The sequence below is a fragment of the Trachypithecus francoisi genome, unplaced genomic scaffold, assembly GCF_009764315.1.
Source record: "Trachypithecus francoisi isolate TF-2019V2 unplaced genomic scaffold, Tfra_2.0 Lachesis_group11, whole genome shotgun sequence".
NCBI classification, from domain to species: domain Eukaryota; kingdom Metazoa; phylum Chordata; class Mammalia; order Primates; family Cercopithecidae; genus Trachypithecus; species Trachypithecus francoisi.
Genome location: NW_022681456.1, coordinates 38,705,130 through 38,723,334, shown reverse-complemented (window position 1 = coordinate 38,723,334; position 18,205 = coordinate 38,705,130). Strand labels below are relative to the sequence as shown.

The window sequence follows — 18,205 nt, the reverse complement described above, 5'->3', positions numbered from 1 at the left end:
CTCCGAAAAAAAAAGAAAGAAGGAAGGAAGGAAGGGAGGAAGGAAGGAAGGAAGGAAGAAGGAAGGAAGGGAGGGAGGGAGGAAGGAAGGAAGGAAGGAAGGAAGGAAGGAAGGAAGGAAGGAAATATATAGTGATAGGGTTTGGCTGTGTCCCCACCCAAATCTCAGCTTGAATTCCTATGTGTCGTGGGAGGGACCTGTGGGAGGTAATTGAATCATGGGGGCAGGTCTTTCCATCCTGTGCTTGTGACAGTAAATCTCACGAGATTTGATGGTTATTACAAGGGGGAAGTTTTCCCGCACAAGCTCTTTTTTCCTGCCGCTATCCCTGTAAGATGTGACTTGCTTCTCCTTGCCTTCTGCCATGATTGTGAGGCCTCCCCAGCCATGCGGAACTGTAAGTCCAATTAAACTTCTTTCTTTTCTAAATTGCCCAGTCTCAGGTATGTCTTTTCAGCAGTGTGAAACAGATTAATACATATAGCCTACACAACATGGTGAGGCTCTGTCTCTACAAAATATAAACAGCAGGGTGTGGTGGCGCATGCCTGTGGTCCCAGCTACTTGAGAGGCTGAAGTAGGAGGATGGCTTGAACCCCGGATATCAAGGCTGCAGTGAGCCACGTCTGCACCACAGCACTCCAACCTGGGTGACAGAGTGAGACCCTGTCTTAAAAAAAAAAAAAAAAAAAGACATAAACATTAGGGGTACCACCTAACAATTAAAGCTGTTCAAAATATGGTGGCCTTTGAGAAAAATAAGCTGCCCCCTTTCCCTACTTAGTAGAAATTCCTTCCTATGGCCATTACCTTTGGTTCATTTTAAGACCCTGTTATGGTGTGGATTTGTGTCCCTGCCTAAATCTCATGTCATCCCCAGTGTTGCAAGAGGGGCCTAGTGGGAGGTGATCGGATCATGGGGGCCGTTTCTTGTAAATGATTTAGCAGCATCCCCCTGGTGCTGTTCTCGTGATAGACAGTGAGTTATTACTAGAGCTGGTTGTTTAAAAGTGTGGCGCACCGCCCCCTCTCTCACTCCTGCGCCTACCATGTACAATGCCTGCTCCTGCTTTGCCTTTTGCCAGGAATGAAAGCTCCCTGAGGCCTCCCCAAAAGCAGATGTCGCTATGCTTCCTGTACAGCCTGCAGAACCACGAGCCAACTAAACCTCTTTTCTTGATAAATTACCCAGTTTCAGGTATTTCTTTTTTTTTTTTTTTGAGACAGAGTCTTGCTCTGTTGCCCAGGCTGGAGTGCAGTGGCCGGATCTCAGCTCACTGCAAGCTCCGCCTCCCGGGTTTACGCCATTCCCCTGCCTCAGCTTCCCGAGTAGCTGCGACTACAGGCGCCCGCCACCTTGCCCAGCTAGTTTTTTGTATTTTTTTAGTAGAGACGGGGTTTCACCATGTTAGCCAGGATGATCTCGATCTCCTGACCTCGTGATCCACCCGTCTCGGCCTCCCAAAGTGCTGGGATTACAGGCTTAAGCCACCGCGCCCGGCCTTCTTTTTTTTTTTTTTTTTTTTGAGACGGAGTATCGCTCTGTCGCCCAGGCTGGAGTGCAGTGGCCGGATCTCAGCTCACTGCAAGCTCCGCCTCCCGGGTTTACGCCATTCTCCTGCCTCAGCCTCCCCAGTAACTGGGAATACAGGTGCCCGCCACATAGCCCGGCTAGTTTTTTTGTATTTTTTTAGTAGAGACGGGGTTTCACCGTGTTAGCCAGGATGCTCTCGATCTCCTGACCTCGTGATCCACCCGTCTCGGCCTCCCAAAGTGCTGGGATTACAGGCTTGAGCCACCGCGCCCCGCCTCAGGTATTTCTTTGTAGCAGTGCAAGAATGAACTAATACAGACCCCAGTGGTCTTACTTCTATCCTATTTTGCCCCAGCCACTATGGTGATGATTCTCAAACTTTGGTGGACAGAAGAGTCACTTAGGGTGTTTAACAAATACAGATTTTTGTGTCTATTTATGATTATGATTTAATTTTATTTACTTTTTAGAGACAGGGTCTTACTCTGCTGCCCAGACTGGTGTGCCATGGCCTGATCATAGCTGACTGCAACCTTGAACTCCTCGGCTCAAGCAACCCTCTGGCCTTCCCTCTTGAGTAGCTGGGACCACCGGTGTAAGCCCAACTGGGATTATGACTTAATAAAGAACATTCCAGGTGATTTCTGATACCAGTGGTCCTGTGAACCAATTCTCAAAAACAGGGTCAGTAACTGACACCTTAGAAACATTTTTCTGTGTAGGCCAGGCACAGTGGCTCAGACCTGTAATCCCAGCACTTTGGGAGGTCAAGGCAGGAAGAATGCTTGAGGCCAGGAGTTCAAGACCAGCCTGGCCAAAGTGGTGAAATCTCGTCTCTACTAAAAACACAAAAATTAGCTGGCCATGGTAGCATGTGCCTGCAGTCCTAGCTACTCAGGAGGATAAGGCTTAAGAATCGCTTGAACCCGGGAGGCAGAGGTAGCAGTGAGCCGAAGCTGTGCTATTGCACTCCAGCCTGGGTGGCAAAGTGAGACTCCATCTCAAGAAAAAAAAAAAAAGAAAGAAAGAAAGAAAAAAGAAACATTTATGCACATAAATTTATTTCCTGTATCAGAAAAAGATAGAAAAACTTTTAATTCTCCAAATGTGGGTCTGTGCTTTTGAAAATAATGTTCCTTGAAGCCTAATCCTTGGATTCTATAATAATGAGTTTGTCTATTAGTTACCACTTATTCTGGTAATTTCTTTTTTTTTTTTTTTTTTTGAGACAGAGTCTCACTCTGTCGCCCGGGCTGGAGTGCAGTGGCCGGATCTCAGCTGACTGTAAGCTCTGCCTCCCGGGTTTACGCTATTCTCCTGCCTCAGCCTCTCGAGTAGCTGGGACTAAGGCGCCAGCCACCTCGCCCGGCTAGCTTTTTGTATTTTTTAGTAGAGATGGGGTTTCACCGTGTTAGCCAGGATGGTCTCGAACTCCTGACCTCGTGATCCGCCCGTCTCGGCCTCCCAAAGTGCTGGGATTACAGGCTTGAGCCACCGCGCCCGGCCTATTCTGGTAATTTCTAAAGTCTCATTTTACTTTTTTTTTTTTTGAGACGGAGTCTCACTCTGTCACTCATGCTGGAGTGCAGTGGCGCGAGCTCGACTCACTGCACGCTCCGCCTCCCGGGTTCACACCATTCTCCTGTTTCAGCCTTCCAAGCAGCTGGGACTACAGGCGTCCGCCACCACACCTGGCTGATTTTTTGAATTTTTAATAGAGACAGGTTTCACCATGTTAGCCAGATGGTCTTGATCTCCTGACCTCATGATCCGCCCACCTTGGCCTCCCAAAGTACTGGGATTACAGGCGTGAGCCACCGCACCCGGCCAGTCTCGTTTTACTTCTTATTGCTGATGAAGCACAAGTTATTTTATTGTTTCTTCCCAAGGCTGTGTACTGGTAATAATTTTCTTTAAGAGAGGCCAGGATCTTGACATGGTCCTGATTCTAGAGCCAGGAAGCCTGAGTCTTGCTTTATTGCGAACTCTGAGGCTTCTTTTCAAATAGCTACAGTCAGGCTGATATTGGCAATGATGAATATGATGCAGAAACAGCCCCAGTCTCTGAAGCAGAAGGTGCTCACAAACCTGCTTTCTAAAATTCACTGACATCTGATATGATATACATCCATCCCTCAAGGGTCTAGAATACAGGATATCAGGAGAGAGGTTGTAAATATCGAATCTGCTCCAGCACTGGCCAGTCTGAACATTTCTTTCCCTTGGCTCCAGCATAGAATTTAAGACCAATAAAACCACAGACTGTAGAGGCAGAGACTTCCTGAGTTTCAAATCCCAGCTCCAATACTTACTTCTGTGTGAACCTGGGCAAGTTACTTAACTTCTGTGTGCCTCAAGTTTTAAGTTTTTCATCTATAAAGTGCTGTAGGGGGAAAATATATTTTCTTCTATCCACCTTAGGTGCATTGGCTAGGGCTCTTATAATAAAAGCCAAATTAATACGAGAGAAGCACACAAATTTATTTAATATGTTTTACATGACACAGCAGCCTTCATAAAGAAAGGAAACCACAGAGAAGCAATGAAACCTGAGTGTTTTTCATAGTAGGTTGATGCAGAGGATGGTGGAGAAATATGATAGGGCAAAGGGTGTAAGGTGAGTGCAGTGACCTGCAGGAACGTAGCAAGGCCTGTTTGTATTCGTCTCTGTGTCCCATCACTTTCAGAGATAAGGATGCTCCTTCCATTTGAATATAGGGAAGGCATCTCTCACATGAGTGTTTCATGACCCTCTTCAAGGAAAGCTCAGAAAATCTGTCCTAGATTTTATGATGTGCTTTGGGAGGGAGGGGTGAAGGAAAGGTCAGAGAGGCCTTCCTGTGTCTGTGTTTTCTCATATTCCTTCAGATTAAAATATGCAGTATGCCAAAGTGCCATATATTGGGGTAGTGTGTCCTGAACTCCATCAATGGGATGTTACAAGAATAGAACTGGCACATAGTGCTATGTGAGCGTTTATTAGTATAGGGTGGTCATGTGGCCCAAGCTATCCATGACACTTCGTTCCAGGACTTTTGCTGCATGAGATGCTTCTGCTAGAGTTGATAAATCGGGAAAATTTAAGCTGAGAACTGCCAGGGGCCACCTGTGGAGAAAGCCTTCCTGAGAGTGAAGCTACTGCAGAGGAACAAGGGCTGAGAGGTGGAGACAGTGTGGGATTTAATGCCAATGCTTAAGACCTAGGTCCAGTCATGCCTGGATATCTAGTGTGAACTTTTCAGTGACATGGGCTGTGAAAACTTTCTCACTTGAGTTGACTTGGATTGTTTTCTATTGTTAGAGGTATTTGAACCAAAGCGACTCCATCTTGAATAGGGGCTGGGTAAAATGAGGCTGAGACCTGCTGGGCTGCATTCCCAGGAGGTTAGGAATTCTAAGTCACAGGATAAGATAGGAGGTCGGCACAATTTACAGGTCACAAAGACCTGGCTGATAAGAGGTTGTGGTAAAGAAGCCGGCCAAAATCCACCAAAACCAAGATGGCAAAGAAAGTGACCTCTGGTTGTCCTCATCATTCATTATACACTAATTATAATGCATCAGCATGCTAAAGACACTCCTACCAGTGCCATGACAGTTTACAGATGCCATGGCAATGTCAGCAAGTTACTCTATATGGCCTAAAATGGGGGAGGAATCCTCAGTTCCTGAAATTGCTCACCCCTTTCCTGGAAAATTCATGAATAATCTACTCCTTGTTTAGCATATAATCAAGAAATAACTAGACATATATACTCAGTGGAGCAGCCCATGCCACTGCCCTGCCTATGGAGTAGCCATTCTTTTATTCCTTTTCTTTCCAATAAACTTGGTTTCACTCTATGGACTTACCCCAAATTCTTTCCTGCACAAGGTCCAAGAACCCCCTCTTGGGGGTCTGGATTGGGACCCCTTTCTGGTAACATTGTCACCTTCCACCAAAGAATTCTGACCTAGCTTTATTGAGATATAATTCACTTACCATCCAGTTCACCTATATCAAATATACAATGCAGTGGTTTTTAGCATATTCACAGAGTTGTGCAACCATCAACACAACTGTTGGATTGTTGATCCAAAGATCCTCAGAGATGGCTCAGTAGGCCTGGGATGTGGAATGTGGACAGGCATGTGTGATTCTGCTTCCAAAGTCATCACGATTTTGTTTTGTTTTGTTTTTGAGACAGGGTCTCATTCTGTTTTCCAAGCTAGAGTGCAGTGGGTCCCTGCAGCCTCGACCTCCTGGGCTCAGGTGATCCTCCTACCTCAGCCTCCTGAATAACTGGGACTACAAGCACACACCACCACAGCTTTTTTTTTTTTTTTTTTTTGACGGAGTCTCGCTTTGTCGCCCAGACTGGAGTGCTGTGGCGTGATCTCGGCTTATGGCAAGCTCCTCCTCCCGGGTTCACACCATTCTCAGGCCTCAGCCTCCCGAGTAGCTGGGACTACAGGCACCTGCCACCACGCCAGGCTAATTTTTTGTATTTTTAGTAGAGATGGGGTTTCACCGTGTTAGCCAGGATGGTCTCGATCTCCTGACCTCATGATCCGCCCACCTCGGCCTCCCAAAATGCTGGGATTACAGGTGTGAGCCACCGCGCCCGGCCTTTTTTTTTTGGAAAGATGGGATTTTGCCATATTGCCCAGGCTGGTCTCGAACTCCTGGGCTTAGGGGATCCTCCCATCTTGGCCTCCCAAACTGCTGGGATTACAGGTATGAGCCACTGTGCCCCGTCTCACAATTTTGAAACTACTACGTTTTTTTTTTAAGACCGAGTCTCGCTCTGTCGCCCAGGCTGGAGTGCAATGGTGCAATCTCAGCTCACTGCAACTTCTGCCTCCCAGGTTCAAGCGGTTTTCCTGCCTCAGCCTCTTGAGTAAAAAACTTGGGATTACAGGCACACACCATCACGCCAGGCTAATTTTTGTATTTTTAGTAGAGACAGGGTTTCACCATATTGACCAGGCTGGCCTCGAACTCTTGACCGCGTGATCCACCTGCCTCGGCCTTCCAAAGTGCTTGGATTACAGCCATGAGCCACCGCAACTACTTTTTTTTTTTTTTTTTTTTTTGCATTTTTTTCATTTTATTTTTATTAAGCACTACATAACACATTGCATGTTACATAATACACTGTATAACCCTTCTAGCAGGGGTAGATGGCCATAACTGAGTTACTTTTTTCATCAATCAGGAAAATGCTTCCTTAATCAATGTTCTCCAAACCCTTTGACACATAGTAACGATTAATTCCAGAGATGCGCCTATCTCTTTCTATCAGTTTCCAGTGATACCCAAGATGAGCAATCCTTTTTTCCTTGCCCCCGTTAGTGAACCTCTGGATGTACGCAGTAGCCAGTCCTGGAATAAACAAGCACACGCCCATGACGGCGAGTCCGGGGAGTACCTCGAACCACATCTCTGCCCCGTTACCTAGGCCAAAACCCTACTTCTGGGTCCTAGCAAAACTGAGGGCCAGTGAGGGTAACTAAACTGCCAATAAAACTGAAGGCCAGTGAGGTTAAGCAAACTGCCCGAGCTCACAGAGGTACTCACTTTTAGACACATTCAAGAATTCAGTTCAGTTTTCTATGTTGCTAGTTTCAAGCAGTTCTTACTTTTTCTGCAGGATTCATATTCAACACTCAGGTCAGTCTCTTGAAATGCCTGGAGGTTAAGAGGGTCTTTGTAGTACTAATCAAACATTCATTCAATTCTGTTTTCATTCCATGAGGAAATACACTGTGATTATGATAGTCCCTATATTTATGTTAAATTCAGTACATCTGTCTCTTTAGATAAAATAGTGTTATACTCACAACCTGGAGAAAAATCAATATAGTTGCCCTAAAGCAGGACATAATAGGAAATTTCAAAAATATTCTGTGGTATTTATTGGGTTAGGTACATAACAAATTGGCAAGTTTCGACAAACATTTATGAAATAGTCTTAGTCTGTAGGACCAGGAGTTTTAATTACCATGTAGTGCTGCTGGGGTAAGGAAGGATCATGGTTAGGAGCGTAACTGCACTCTTCATCTAATAAAAATAAAGAGATTTGATAACCAAACTGGAAATATAGAATAATTTGACTTCGAATAGCCCTTGAGGCTTCAGATAACTTCTCAAAAACATGAAAAACAACCCTTTAGCTATTACTAATTACAAATCTGTGTATCTGGGCACATAAGGACTCTCTATACCGGCTGTGGAAATTTTTAGAAACACATTTCCTGGAAGAACCTGAGAGGTTGGATCTGGCCAAAAAAATATAATACAGTCTGTGGCAGGATGCATTGTACTTAACCATATTCAAGGACAGAAAGGCATTTGTTTTATCTGGGATATCCTGTGAAAACATATTAAGAACACCCAGGGAAACATCGTCAGCAGGGATATTATTTGTGGTCATCGTTGTTTTTAAGGTGTGTTTTTTCCTTAGTAAATTCTAGACAAAGTAATTTGAACCTTGTAAAAAAGTACTGCACGCCAACCTGGGCAATATAGCAAGACTACATCTCTAAATACAAAGTAAATAAATAAATTACAAGAGGTGGTAGAATTTTTTTTTTTTTTTGAGACAGAGTCTTGCTCTGTCACCCAGGCTGGAGTGCAGTGGCCGGATCTCGGCTCACTGCAAGCTCCGCCTCCCGGGTTTATGCCATTCTCCTGCCTCAGTCTCCCGAGTAGCTAGGACTACAGGCGCCCGCCACCTCACCCGGCTAGTTTTTTGTATTTTTTAGTAGAGATGGGGTTTCACCGTGTTAGCCAGGATGCTCTCGATCTCCTGACCTCGTGATCCGCCCGTCTTGGCCTCCCAAAGTGCTGGGATTACGGGCTTGAGCCACCGCGCCCGGCCTAGGTGGTAGAATTTTTAAACTGAGTTCATTGGTGAGGATCTCGGATGGAGTTCAAGGGAAAACAGTGAAAAGGAGATAAAACACTGTCCATAATTCCACCGTCTTGATAGAACTATTCCGAGAACTTTGATGCCTTTTTTGTGTTACTTTTCTTCTAAGTATTCATTGTATACACTTGTAACTGGGAAGTGACAAAGTTCTAAGAGATCCTGGCAAGTACTGCCACCCCCAACTCATCACCACAACACCATCCTTCCCTTCCCCACTCCCCTCCAACACACATATATTCTCAGCCTTCAAAACCAACAAGTCCAATCTCATCATGATTTGTTTTTAAAACTTTTTTTAGAGACAGAGTCTTGGTATGTTGCCCAGGCTGGTTTCAAACTCCTGGGCTCAAACGATCCTCCTCCTTTAGCCTCCCAGTTGCTGGGATTACAGGCATTTTAAATTCACGACCAGAAACTAAGACTGCCAATTGGCAATCCTACCACATTCCCTGGTCGATTTACTCTGCCACGCTGCTAGATGGTTAATTCATACTCCTCTTTCCTCAAACTTCCGACACCTCCTCCTCCTCCATCTTCACTCTTGGCTTATGATCTTGTTTTCTACTCTCTGAAAAATAGTTGAAGCAATCAGGAGAGAATTTCCACACATTCCCTCTACTACAACTATTCCCACCTGCTCCTGTACCCATATATACTCTGCCTCCCTCCTGCTGCCATGGATGAACTGTCTGTGACCCTGAAGGCAACCCCTTTCCTCATCTTTCGCAGTCTGAGCCCCCTTCCTTACTTAAGGGCCCTGCACCAGCAATTCTGCCCTCTTTCCTGCATTGTCATATTTTCTCTCTCCATGGATCACTTCCAATGGCATACAACCATGCTGGTATTTCCCCCACCCTTAAATACCCCTCTCTTGACCCCATTAACCTCTGTCAAAACTAAGTCAAATCCGGTCATTCCTGTTTGAAAGCCCCTAATGGCTCTCATCTCATTTAGAGAAAAGTCACAATCCTACAAAACCCTATATAGTCAGAGCCCATCTACTTACTACTCCACCGCCTGTGTTCCCTGTTCCTAGAACACACCCCAGGCCTCCTTGCTCAAGGCCTTCGTATCTGCTGTTTCCTGAAAGGCTCTCTGGGTATCTGAATGTTCATTCCCTCACTTTACATCTTGACTCAAATGCCATCTTTTCAGAGAGGCTTTCTTTGGCCTCCCTATGCAAAATTACAACCACACTCCCTCATATTCCCTATCTCTCTCCCCTGCTTTATTTTAATTCCTAGCACTTAACGCTTTCTAACCTACCATACCAACCTTACTTGTTAGGTTTATTGACTGTTTCCCCATTTGAATATAAGCCCCATGACAGCAAAAAAATTTTTTATCTGTTGTGTTTGCTGCCAAACTTATTCCCTAGCTAGCACTGCAGTGCCTGCTACATAGTAGGTGCTCAGTAAAAGGCAGCCATACTGTAGATCATCTTAAAGTTTGCACAGTCATGTTCATTTATGATTCTTCTGCAGCCTCTGCTTAGAGTTCTCTGAATCAAACCCATGGATCTCATTTTACCATGGTCTACAGTGTACGTGTCTTTTTGTCTTTCAAATAAAATCTGACTGTCGAATGAGAAAAGCGAAGGACCTGGAGCGCCTTCAGCAATGCACTGAGTCTCTTTCCTCCCTTTCATTTTGTTTTCTACTAAGTTTGGTTTGGAGAGAGGAAGCATTTGTGTCTATCTTGGAGAGAGAGCAGAGAAGATCTTGCAGGGGGTTTCAGCATGAGTATGTGGCAACAGAAAGGATGATTCAGAGCTTGAATGTGAAACCTATACAGAGGCCAAGGGGAAAAAACAGGAGCTAGAAAGAGAAGGGAGAATCAGTCGTATCGCCTGAGAATATGGTTCTCTGGATCAGAAAGACACTGTGGCCCAAAGCAGATTCCAAAGATCAAAGGAGAAGTGGCATTCCACACCAGGAATAAAGGTTTTAGCCTTGGTTGAAAGTAAACATAAAAGCAAATCACCACAGGATAAAGATTTCAAAGGGCCGGGCGTGGTGGCTCAAGCCTGTAATCCCAGCACTTTGGGAGGCCGAGACGGGCGGATCACGAGGTCAGGAGATCGAGAGCATCCTGGCTAACACGGTGAAACCCCATCTCTACTAAAAAATACAAAAAACTAGCCGGGCGAGGTGGCGGGCGCCTGTAGTCCCAGCTACTCGGGAGGCTGAGGCAGGAGAATGGCATAAACCCGGGAGGCGGAGCTTGCAGTGAGCTGAGATCCAGCCACTGCACTCCAGCCTGGGCGACAGAGCAAGATTTCGTCTCAAAAAAAAAAAAAAAAAAAAAGATTTCAAAACAACAGGGAGGCAGTGAGCTCTGAAGTCAGAAAGACCTCGTGCTAAGGCCAGCTTCCACCACCTCGGAGCCCTGGGATGCAGTTCTTAGGGTTGCAGAGGATTTCAATGCAAAGCCTGGAGCACTATCTGGCAAACGGTGGGGCCTCGAGGGATGTTAGCTCCTTCCCCTGCTACAGCCTCCACTGCGTTCCCACAGCCCCACACCATGTAAGACACATAGCAGATGCTCAAGAAATACTAGTTTGATGAACGGATGAGTAACATAAGAGGAATCAGTTCCCAAATCAAGCTGCCTCTGCCCTCACACCAGACTTCATAGAATTCACTTGCTTTTTTGTCACTTTCCTGCATCCCCTTGCCCTCTGCCTCACTCCCAAAACCATCTTCCCGTGTGTTGTTTGTGCTCCCACTCCACAATGGAGCCGGCGTCAGCTACGTCAATCCTTGAGCCGCCAAACGTTCATTTCCATTTAAAAACATCGTGTTTTAGCAAAGAAACGTGGACTAAGGAGGCATGGTGCATACACCAGCCTCCATTTATTACTCCAGGCTGACAGATTTTTTTTTTTAGCAGAGTCTTGTTTTTCTCCTCTGAAGGAAAGCTTGTTTCCATAGAAGGATTTCCCCTCTTTGTGTTCTTGCTTCATTCACAGTTTTAGTGTTTACTTTTGCTTTTTATCTTTGCATAATCCTTGCTGTTTTAAGAATCGGAGGAGACTCTGAACTAGAGTCCCTCACCCTCCCCTGTAAATATCTCTGGTTCATGCCAATAGTGGCTGACACATTTCCCTCGTTTTCCTCCACATCTTTGTCATGTGAAAAATGCTGGTAAATCATGTGGACAAGCCTCAGATGACTTGCTATTTGTTCATGGGACATTTTTCAAATCTTTCTGCCAAGATTTTGTGCAATAATCAGTTTATTTTAATGCAGTTCACGGAGAGAGGGTTCCAGTTCTGCATCGGCTGCACAACCACTGATCTGTCTATAAGTCCAGCAAGGGTCTGGAGGTGGAGGGCCTCAATGCTTGGAAGGCCAGGAGGCCCTCTGCTCAGGGAACAGCTGTGCTCGTGGAAGCAAGTGGCTGGCCTCCAGGACTAGCTCATAAGCAATGGGGAAACTAGGGTTGACAAATGCTTGGTGGAACAGCAAAAAAAGGGATGCCTTCGGGGCACCCCCAGCGTGAGTGAGGGCAGGGGACTCTTCTTGTTTTGCTCATGATGTCCCCAGCACAGCTCGGACTGGCGTTCTGTAAATATTTGTGGAATGAATAAATGAATGAATGAGGTAGAAGGATAGGGTACCACAAGAATCCCAATAAAATGGAGAGTTTTGAAAGGGATTAAATTGCTATTGTCATGTTTAATTTTACTAGAAAATATTTGTCATTCTACTGAAACACCAGGTTGGTGGGGTCTAGAGAAAAAAATACTAGTCACCATTTTTTTTTCCATATAAGACAAACCAAAGCAAGGGACTTCATTTTTTAAAATTTATTTTTTTATTTTAAATGTTTTTGTTTTCTGGGTACACAGTAGGTGTATACATTTATGGGGTGCATGAGATGCTTTGATGCAGGCAAGCAATGTGAGACAAGCACATCATGCAGAATGGGGCATCCATCCCCTCACGCATTTATTCTTTAATTACAAACAATCCAATGATATGCTTTAAGTTATTTTAAAAATATACAATTAAGTTATTATTGACTATAGTCACCCTATTGTGCTATCAAATAGTAGGTCTTATTCCTTCTATTTTTTTTTGTATCCATTAACAATCCCAACCTCCCCACCAACCCTCACTACCCTTCCCAACCTCTGGTAACCATCCTGTTACTCTCTATGTCTATGAGTTCAATTGATTGGATTTTTAGATCCCACATAATAGGGGACTTCAGGCAAAAAACTGATGCCTACTATGTGCCAAACGTGGTGGTAAGTAGGAGATGAGAAACCAAGATAACTTGTATATATAATGCTATACGCCTGGAGTTATTATGTATGCAAACATACAGAGTTACAATAATTCAGCACTTGCCGCATGCCAGACACTATGTAATTCTTCTACTACCATTAAGATGTTGTAGCATTATTATTTCCATGTTATAGATTTAGAAACTGAAACTCTGAGACATTAAAAAAAAAAAAACCAGCTCAATACAAGGTAACCTTGAAAATAACATGACACTCGAATTTTCCAATGAAAAAATTACCCTCTTCCAGAGATTTTTGGCTAATCTGAATAAAAAAGCTTTTAGAAATGATAGCACAAAATCTCATACGCATTGTTCAAAATAAGAAACCTACCAAGGTCACTGACTTAATTTTTTCCTTTGGTCAAAAGAAGAAGAGACAGCAATAAATTTTTGAATTTATTTCTCAGAGAATAGCTGTGCCCACTGATCAAACTTAATGTAATCTTTGGGAGTTACAGTTACCAGTTTGAATAATGTTACTCCATGACAATTAACTAGTATGTGATGTTATTTCCATCTGAGACGTTATTAAATTTTAGAAAGTCTAGATGTCTCCAAGTGGGCTTCTTAGAGATAACTCTGAAAGGATATTTAATGGTAAGGAAACACAGGGTAGGATTTTACTGTGGGAATGTTTTCAGGCTTCCGTTTTATCCAGCAGCTTTCCTCTGAATGGCTTTACTGTTTAGCACTCAGTGTCATGCGTGCTCTCTCTCTCTCTCTCTCTATATATATATACACACACACACACATATATACATATCTATACACATATACATACACATACATATATATATATATATATTTTTTTTTTGATACTGAGTCTTGCTCTGTTGCCCAGGCTGGAGTGCAGTGGTGTGATCTTGGCTCACTGCAGCCTCCTCCTCCTGAGTTCAAGTGATTCTCCTGCCTCAGTCTCCCAAGTAGCTGGGACTACAGGCACATGCCACCACACCCGGCTAACTTTTGTAGTTTTATTCGAGACAGGGTTTCGCCATGTTGCCCAGGCTAGTCTTGAACTCCTGAGCTCGGGTCATCCACCCACCTAGGCCTCCCAAAGTGCTGGAATTACAGGTGTGAGCAACCGCAGTCCCTGTATTTACATCAACAGCCTCTCTTAGAGGCCTGGAGTTTCTTTATGATATGGTTTGGCGGTGTCTCCACCCAAAATCTCATCTTTAATTGTAGTTCCCGTAATTCCCACATGTTGTGGGAGGGCCCTGGTGGGAAAGCACTGCATCATGGGGGCGGTTTCCCCCATACTGTTCTCATGGTAGTGAATAAGTCTCACGAGATCTGATGGTTTGATAAGAGGAAACCCCTTTGGCTTTGTTCTCATTCTCTCTTGTCTACTGCGATGTAAGATGTGCATTTCACCCCTCACCATAGTTGTGAGGCCTCCACAGCCATGTGGAGCTGTGAGTCCATTATACATTACCCAATCTTGAGTATGTCTTTATCAGCAACGTGAAAACGGACTAATACAACCAGCAATGCTAAAAAGGAAAAATACACTTTCAAGACCACAGACAAGATTTTATTTGCTGGGTCTGAATCAGATACACAGACCTCAGACAAATCTAAGGCTAAGTGAAAGAATACGAGAAGAAACAGATTTTCAAGGAAGGAATGTGAGACCTATAGCATTTTTCTTCCAGGGCTGTAAATAATGTGATCATTGGACATCTACTATCTATCAGTTTCATTCAATACACATATTTCAAATGTCTTTATCATGATTAGAGCCAGCCATTTTTGAGCCAACTAACCATTTTCTGAAGTCTTTGTCCTATCTACTTTGTTTCCTCCATAAAAACACACATGAAAGCAAACACGGCCCCTTCCTCCACTACACTTCTTAAGTAGCCGCATATTACTCCAGAATTTATTACCAATTCTCCAAACTGAACATTGGGTTATTTCCTAATGCTCAATATTACAAAGGACATTGAAATGAACATCCCTATAAAGAAACTTCTACACACGATCTTAGTGATTTCCATAGAATACTGTTATGTGCATGTGCCTAAGGTCTTTAATACACATTGCCAAACTCTCCAGAAAGAAAGATCATGTTATAGTTAAGGTCAACTTTTCACTATGTTTCCTGATATCATCATTGCCACATTTGCCAGGATTTGGCTGTAACACTCAATAATTGTTTTCAAAACCATTTTTATTATAGTATATAAGAAGCAAAGTAGGTAAAGTACACAAGCTAAAGTATATAGTCTGATGAATTTTTACATAGGTATGCCTCTGTAACACCACTTGTATCAAAATACAGAATATTTCCAACACCCAGAATGTTTCACTATGACTCTTTCAAATCAGTACTTCCCAGCCCCACCCTGGCATAAGTGGTAATCTTTTTTTTTTTTTTTTAACTTCCTTCCATAACCATTAAGTTTTACCTCTTCCTGAACTTCATAAAAGTACTATTTTCTTTTCTTTTCTTTTTTTTTTTTTAAAGTACTCTTTTAGTGTTTGGCTTATTTCACCCAACATGATAGCTCTGAAATTCATCCACCTTCCTGAACGTTCCATTAGTTTATTATATTTTAATTAGTTCATTATTTGTATTGCTATGAAGTATTTCACTGTATAGGAAGCACCACATTTTATTGTATCCATTCCCCTGTTGATATCCACTTGGATTATTAATTAGTTTGGGGCTGTTAGGAATAAGGCTGATATGGACACTATTGTGCTTGTCTTTTAGAAGACACGTGCACACTTTTCTCTTGGTTGTATACCTAGTAGTGGAACTGCTATTCATGGGGTGGGTATACGTTTAGCTTCAGTGGAAATTGCTGGTTTTTCAAAATCGCTGAACCAACTTAAATTCCCACCACCAATAATGTGTGAGAGTTTCAGTTATTTCACATAGTTACCAACATACTGCCCAAACCTTAAGGTACTTGGTAGATATATGACATGACAGTCTTTACATGTTCAATTTTTATATCAGTAATTTATTCTAGATTTTAGCTGTAGTACATAGACTACAATAATGAGGGAGGAAGTTTAGTCAGTTGATTTACGTGATTGATCCTAGGTAAAGAGGGTCCCAATTATCCTGGTTAGCATGTCTGAGACCATCCAAAACAAGGGTCCCCCACCCCGGGACCATGGGCCGATACCCATGCGTGGCCCATTAGGAGCTGGGCTGCATAGCAGGAGGTGAGCAGCAGGCGGGCGAGCAAGTGAGCGAGCAAGTGAAGCTTCATCTGTATTTACAGCTGCTGCCCATCACTCCCATTACCACCTGAGCTCCGCCTCCCGTCAGATCAGAGGCAGCATTAGATTCTCATAGGAGCATGGAACCTATTATGAACAATGCACACGAGGGATCTAGGTTGGGCTCTCCTTACAAGAATGTAATACCAGAGGATCTGTCAGTGTCTTCCGTCCCCCCGAGATGGGACTGTCTAGTTGCATGAAAACAAACTCAGGGCTCCCACTGATTCTACATTATGGTGAGTTGTATAATTATTTCATTATATATTATAATATAATAATAATAGAAATAAAATGCACAATAAATGTAATATACTTTACTCATCCCCAAACTACTCCTTCCCCTCAACCTGCCCACTGTCTGAAAAATTATCTTCCATAAAACTGGTCCCTGGTGCCAAAAAGGTGGGGGACTGTTGATCTAAAGTGCAAAAATGTCAGAGAAAAATCCATATGACATTTCAAGTCAAGTTATTCACCTCCAAGATGAACCTCTAAGATGTGACAGTCTATAATATGCCACAGAGTCAACAATCTAAAGAAAGATACAGGCACCTGTATCTCAAATCTAATTCAAGAGGGTCTATGTTACTCTGCACATTAAGACTTCTCATCTCTATGAGAAGTCTCAAAAATTGTTAAAAAGTCTATTAAAAATTATAATAAGGCCTATAAAAGCTTTAGACTTAACCTAGTTGAGGCCTTTCATGTCCCTGAGAAGCACGTATTACTGTGTTCATTTTATAAATAAGTGAACTGAGGTTTTTTAAGAGATATGGCTACTGATACAGTCAATCAGTCTCAAAGGCTATGTAGAAGAACCAGTTTCAATTCTTTGTCCTCCAACTAATCCATTGCCAGACTCTTTCCAAATGCACACTTACAAAAAGTAATTTGTAACCGATTGCCTGGAAGATCTAGCCATCTGTTAAACAGCTGGAGCCAAGGAGAATGTCAGAATCTGCATGAATGCCAAGAAGTGTGCAAAACTGAACTTGCGATCTGCCCCACCATTTCCTGGGCATGCCCAGGGTGGCAGCGGTGCTTATCCCTTCCACCTGCCCCTCAAGATCCACCCCACCTTCTCTGGGAGTCCAGTGTACATGGCTGCATCCATGGACATGGCTTCCAGCTGGGCTCGCCCCTGAGGAGCAGCAGCAGGGGGAAGGAGAGAGAACAGGGAGGCTGGGGTACTTATTTCCCTTGTTCCCTTCTCTGTGGCTCACTGTGGGCTGGCTCCATCCTCTAATGGAAGGGCACAGCTTGGGTCAGGAAGCCTCCTCCACAGTGCCTTTTCACCCCCAGGTTTGGGTAAGTACTCCCTTCCCTACTCAGGCCTTGGGCTGGTGTTAGCCCTTCTGTGACTAAACTGAAGGAGCTCTGCAATGATCTTCATTTTCTCTCTACCTTTGTAAGAAGTTACTTCATTAATGCTTTTCAGATGATCTAATTTGGGTATATCATCTGTTTCCTGTTTGGGCTCTAGGTGATACTGTAGTCTTGTCAAAGTCTGGGGCTGAAGTCATAATAAATGAAAAGAAGGGCTCCATTGGAAATATCATGAATGACAGGTCTAGTCTTAGGAGGTCTGGAGGAGGAAAAAGGAATGAATGAGCTTTTCCCTACTGACTCATAAACCACCCAAGAAGAGCTGGTGGTCTCCCCAGCACTGTTGCTATATAGCAAGGGGAGGGTGGGAAGAGGAAGAAGGAGGCAAAGGGCCACATACTGAGCACTTACTATGTGCCAGGTGCAGTACAGGACTTTCACACACATCATGTGATCACATGCTGTGTAATCTTGTTTCAACTGTAACCTCTCTTTGTCACAGTTTTTCATCTGTAAAATGAGAATAATAGTAGGATCTATTTTGTAGCATTGAGATAATTAAATGAGATAATACCTCTAAAGTGGCTAACACAAGACATCACACATGTTCAATAAATATTAGCTATTAATGATGATGACGACAACAGTAATGATTTTAAAAGTCTTAAAATAATCTTTTTTTTTTTTTTTTTTGAGACGGAGTCTCACTCTGTCACCCAGGCTGGAGTGCTGTGGCCGGATCTCAGCTCACTGCAAGCTCCGCCTCCCGGGTTCACGCCATTCTCCTGCCTCAGCCTCCCAGGTAGCTGGGACTACAGGCGCCCACCACCTCGTCCGGCTAGTTTTTTGTAGTTTTTAGTAGAGACAGGGTTTCACCGTGTTAGCCAGGATG

General features: G+C 43.7%; 2 protein-coding genes across 3 annotated transcripts in view; both read right to left on the bottom strand.

Moving 5' to 3' along the window:
• TMCC3 (transmembrane and coiled-coil domain family 3) overlaps positions 1-18,205 on the bottom strand; it is a 317,061-nt gene that overhangs the window by 119,338 nt on the left and 179,518 nt on the right. The window lies entirely within an intron of this gene.
• On the bottom strand, positions 6,589-7,000 carry LOC117089611 (NADH dehydrogenase [ubiquinone] 1 alpha subcomplex subunit 1). Its single transcript, XM_033221039.1, has one exon. It carries the CDS (start codon positions 6,955-6,957, stop codon positions 6,745-6,747), a length of 213 nt encoding a protein of 70 aa, XP_033076930.1. The 5' UTR covers positions 6,958-7,000; the 3' UTR covers positions 6,589-6,744.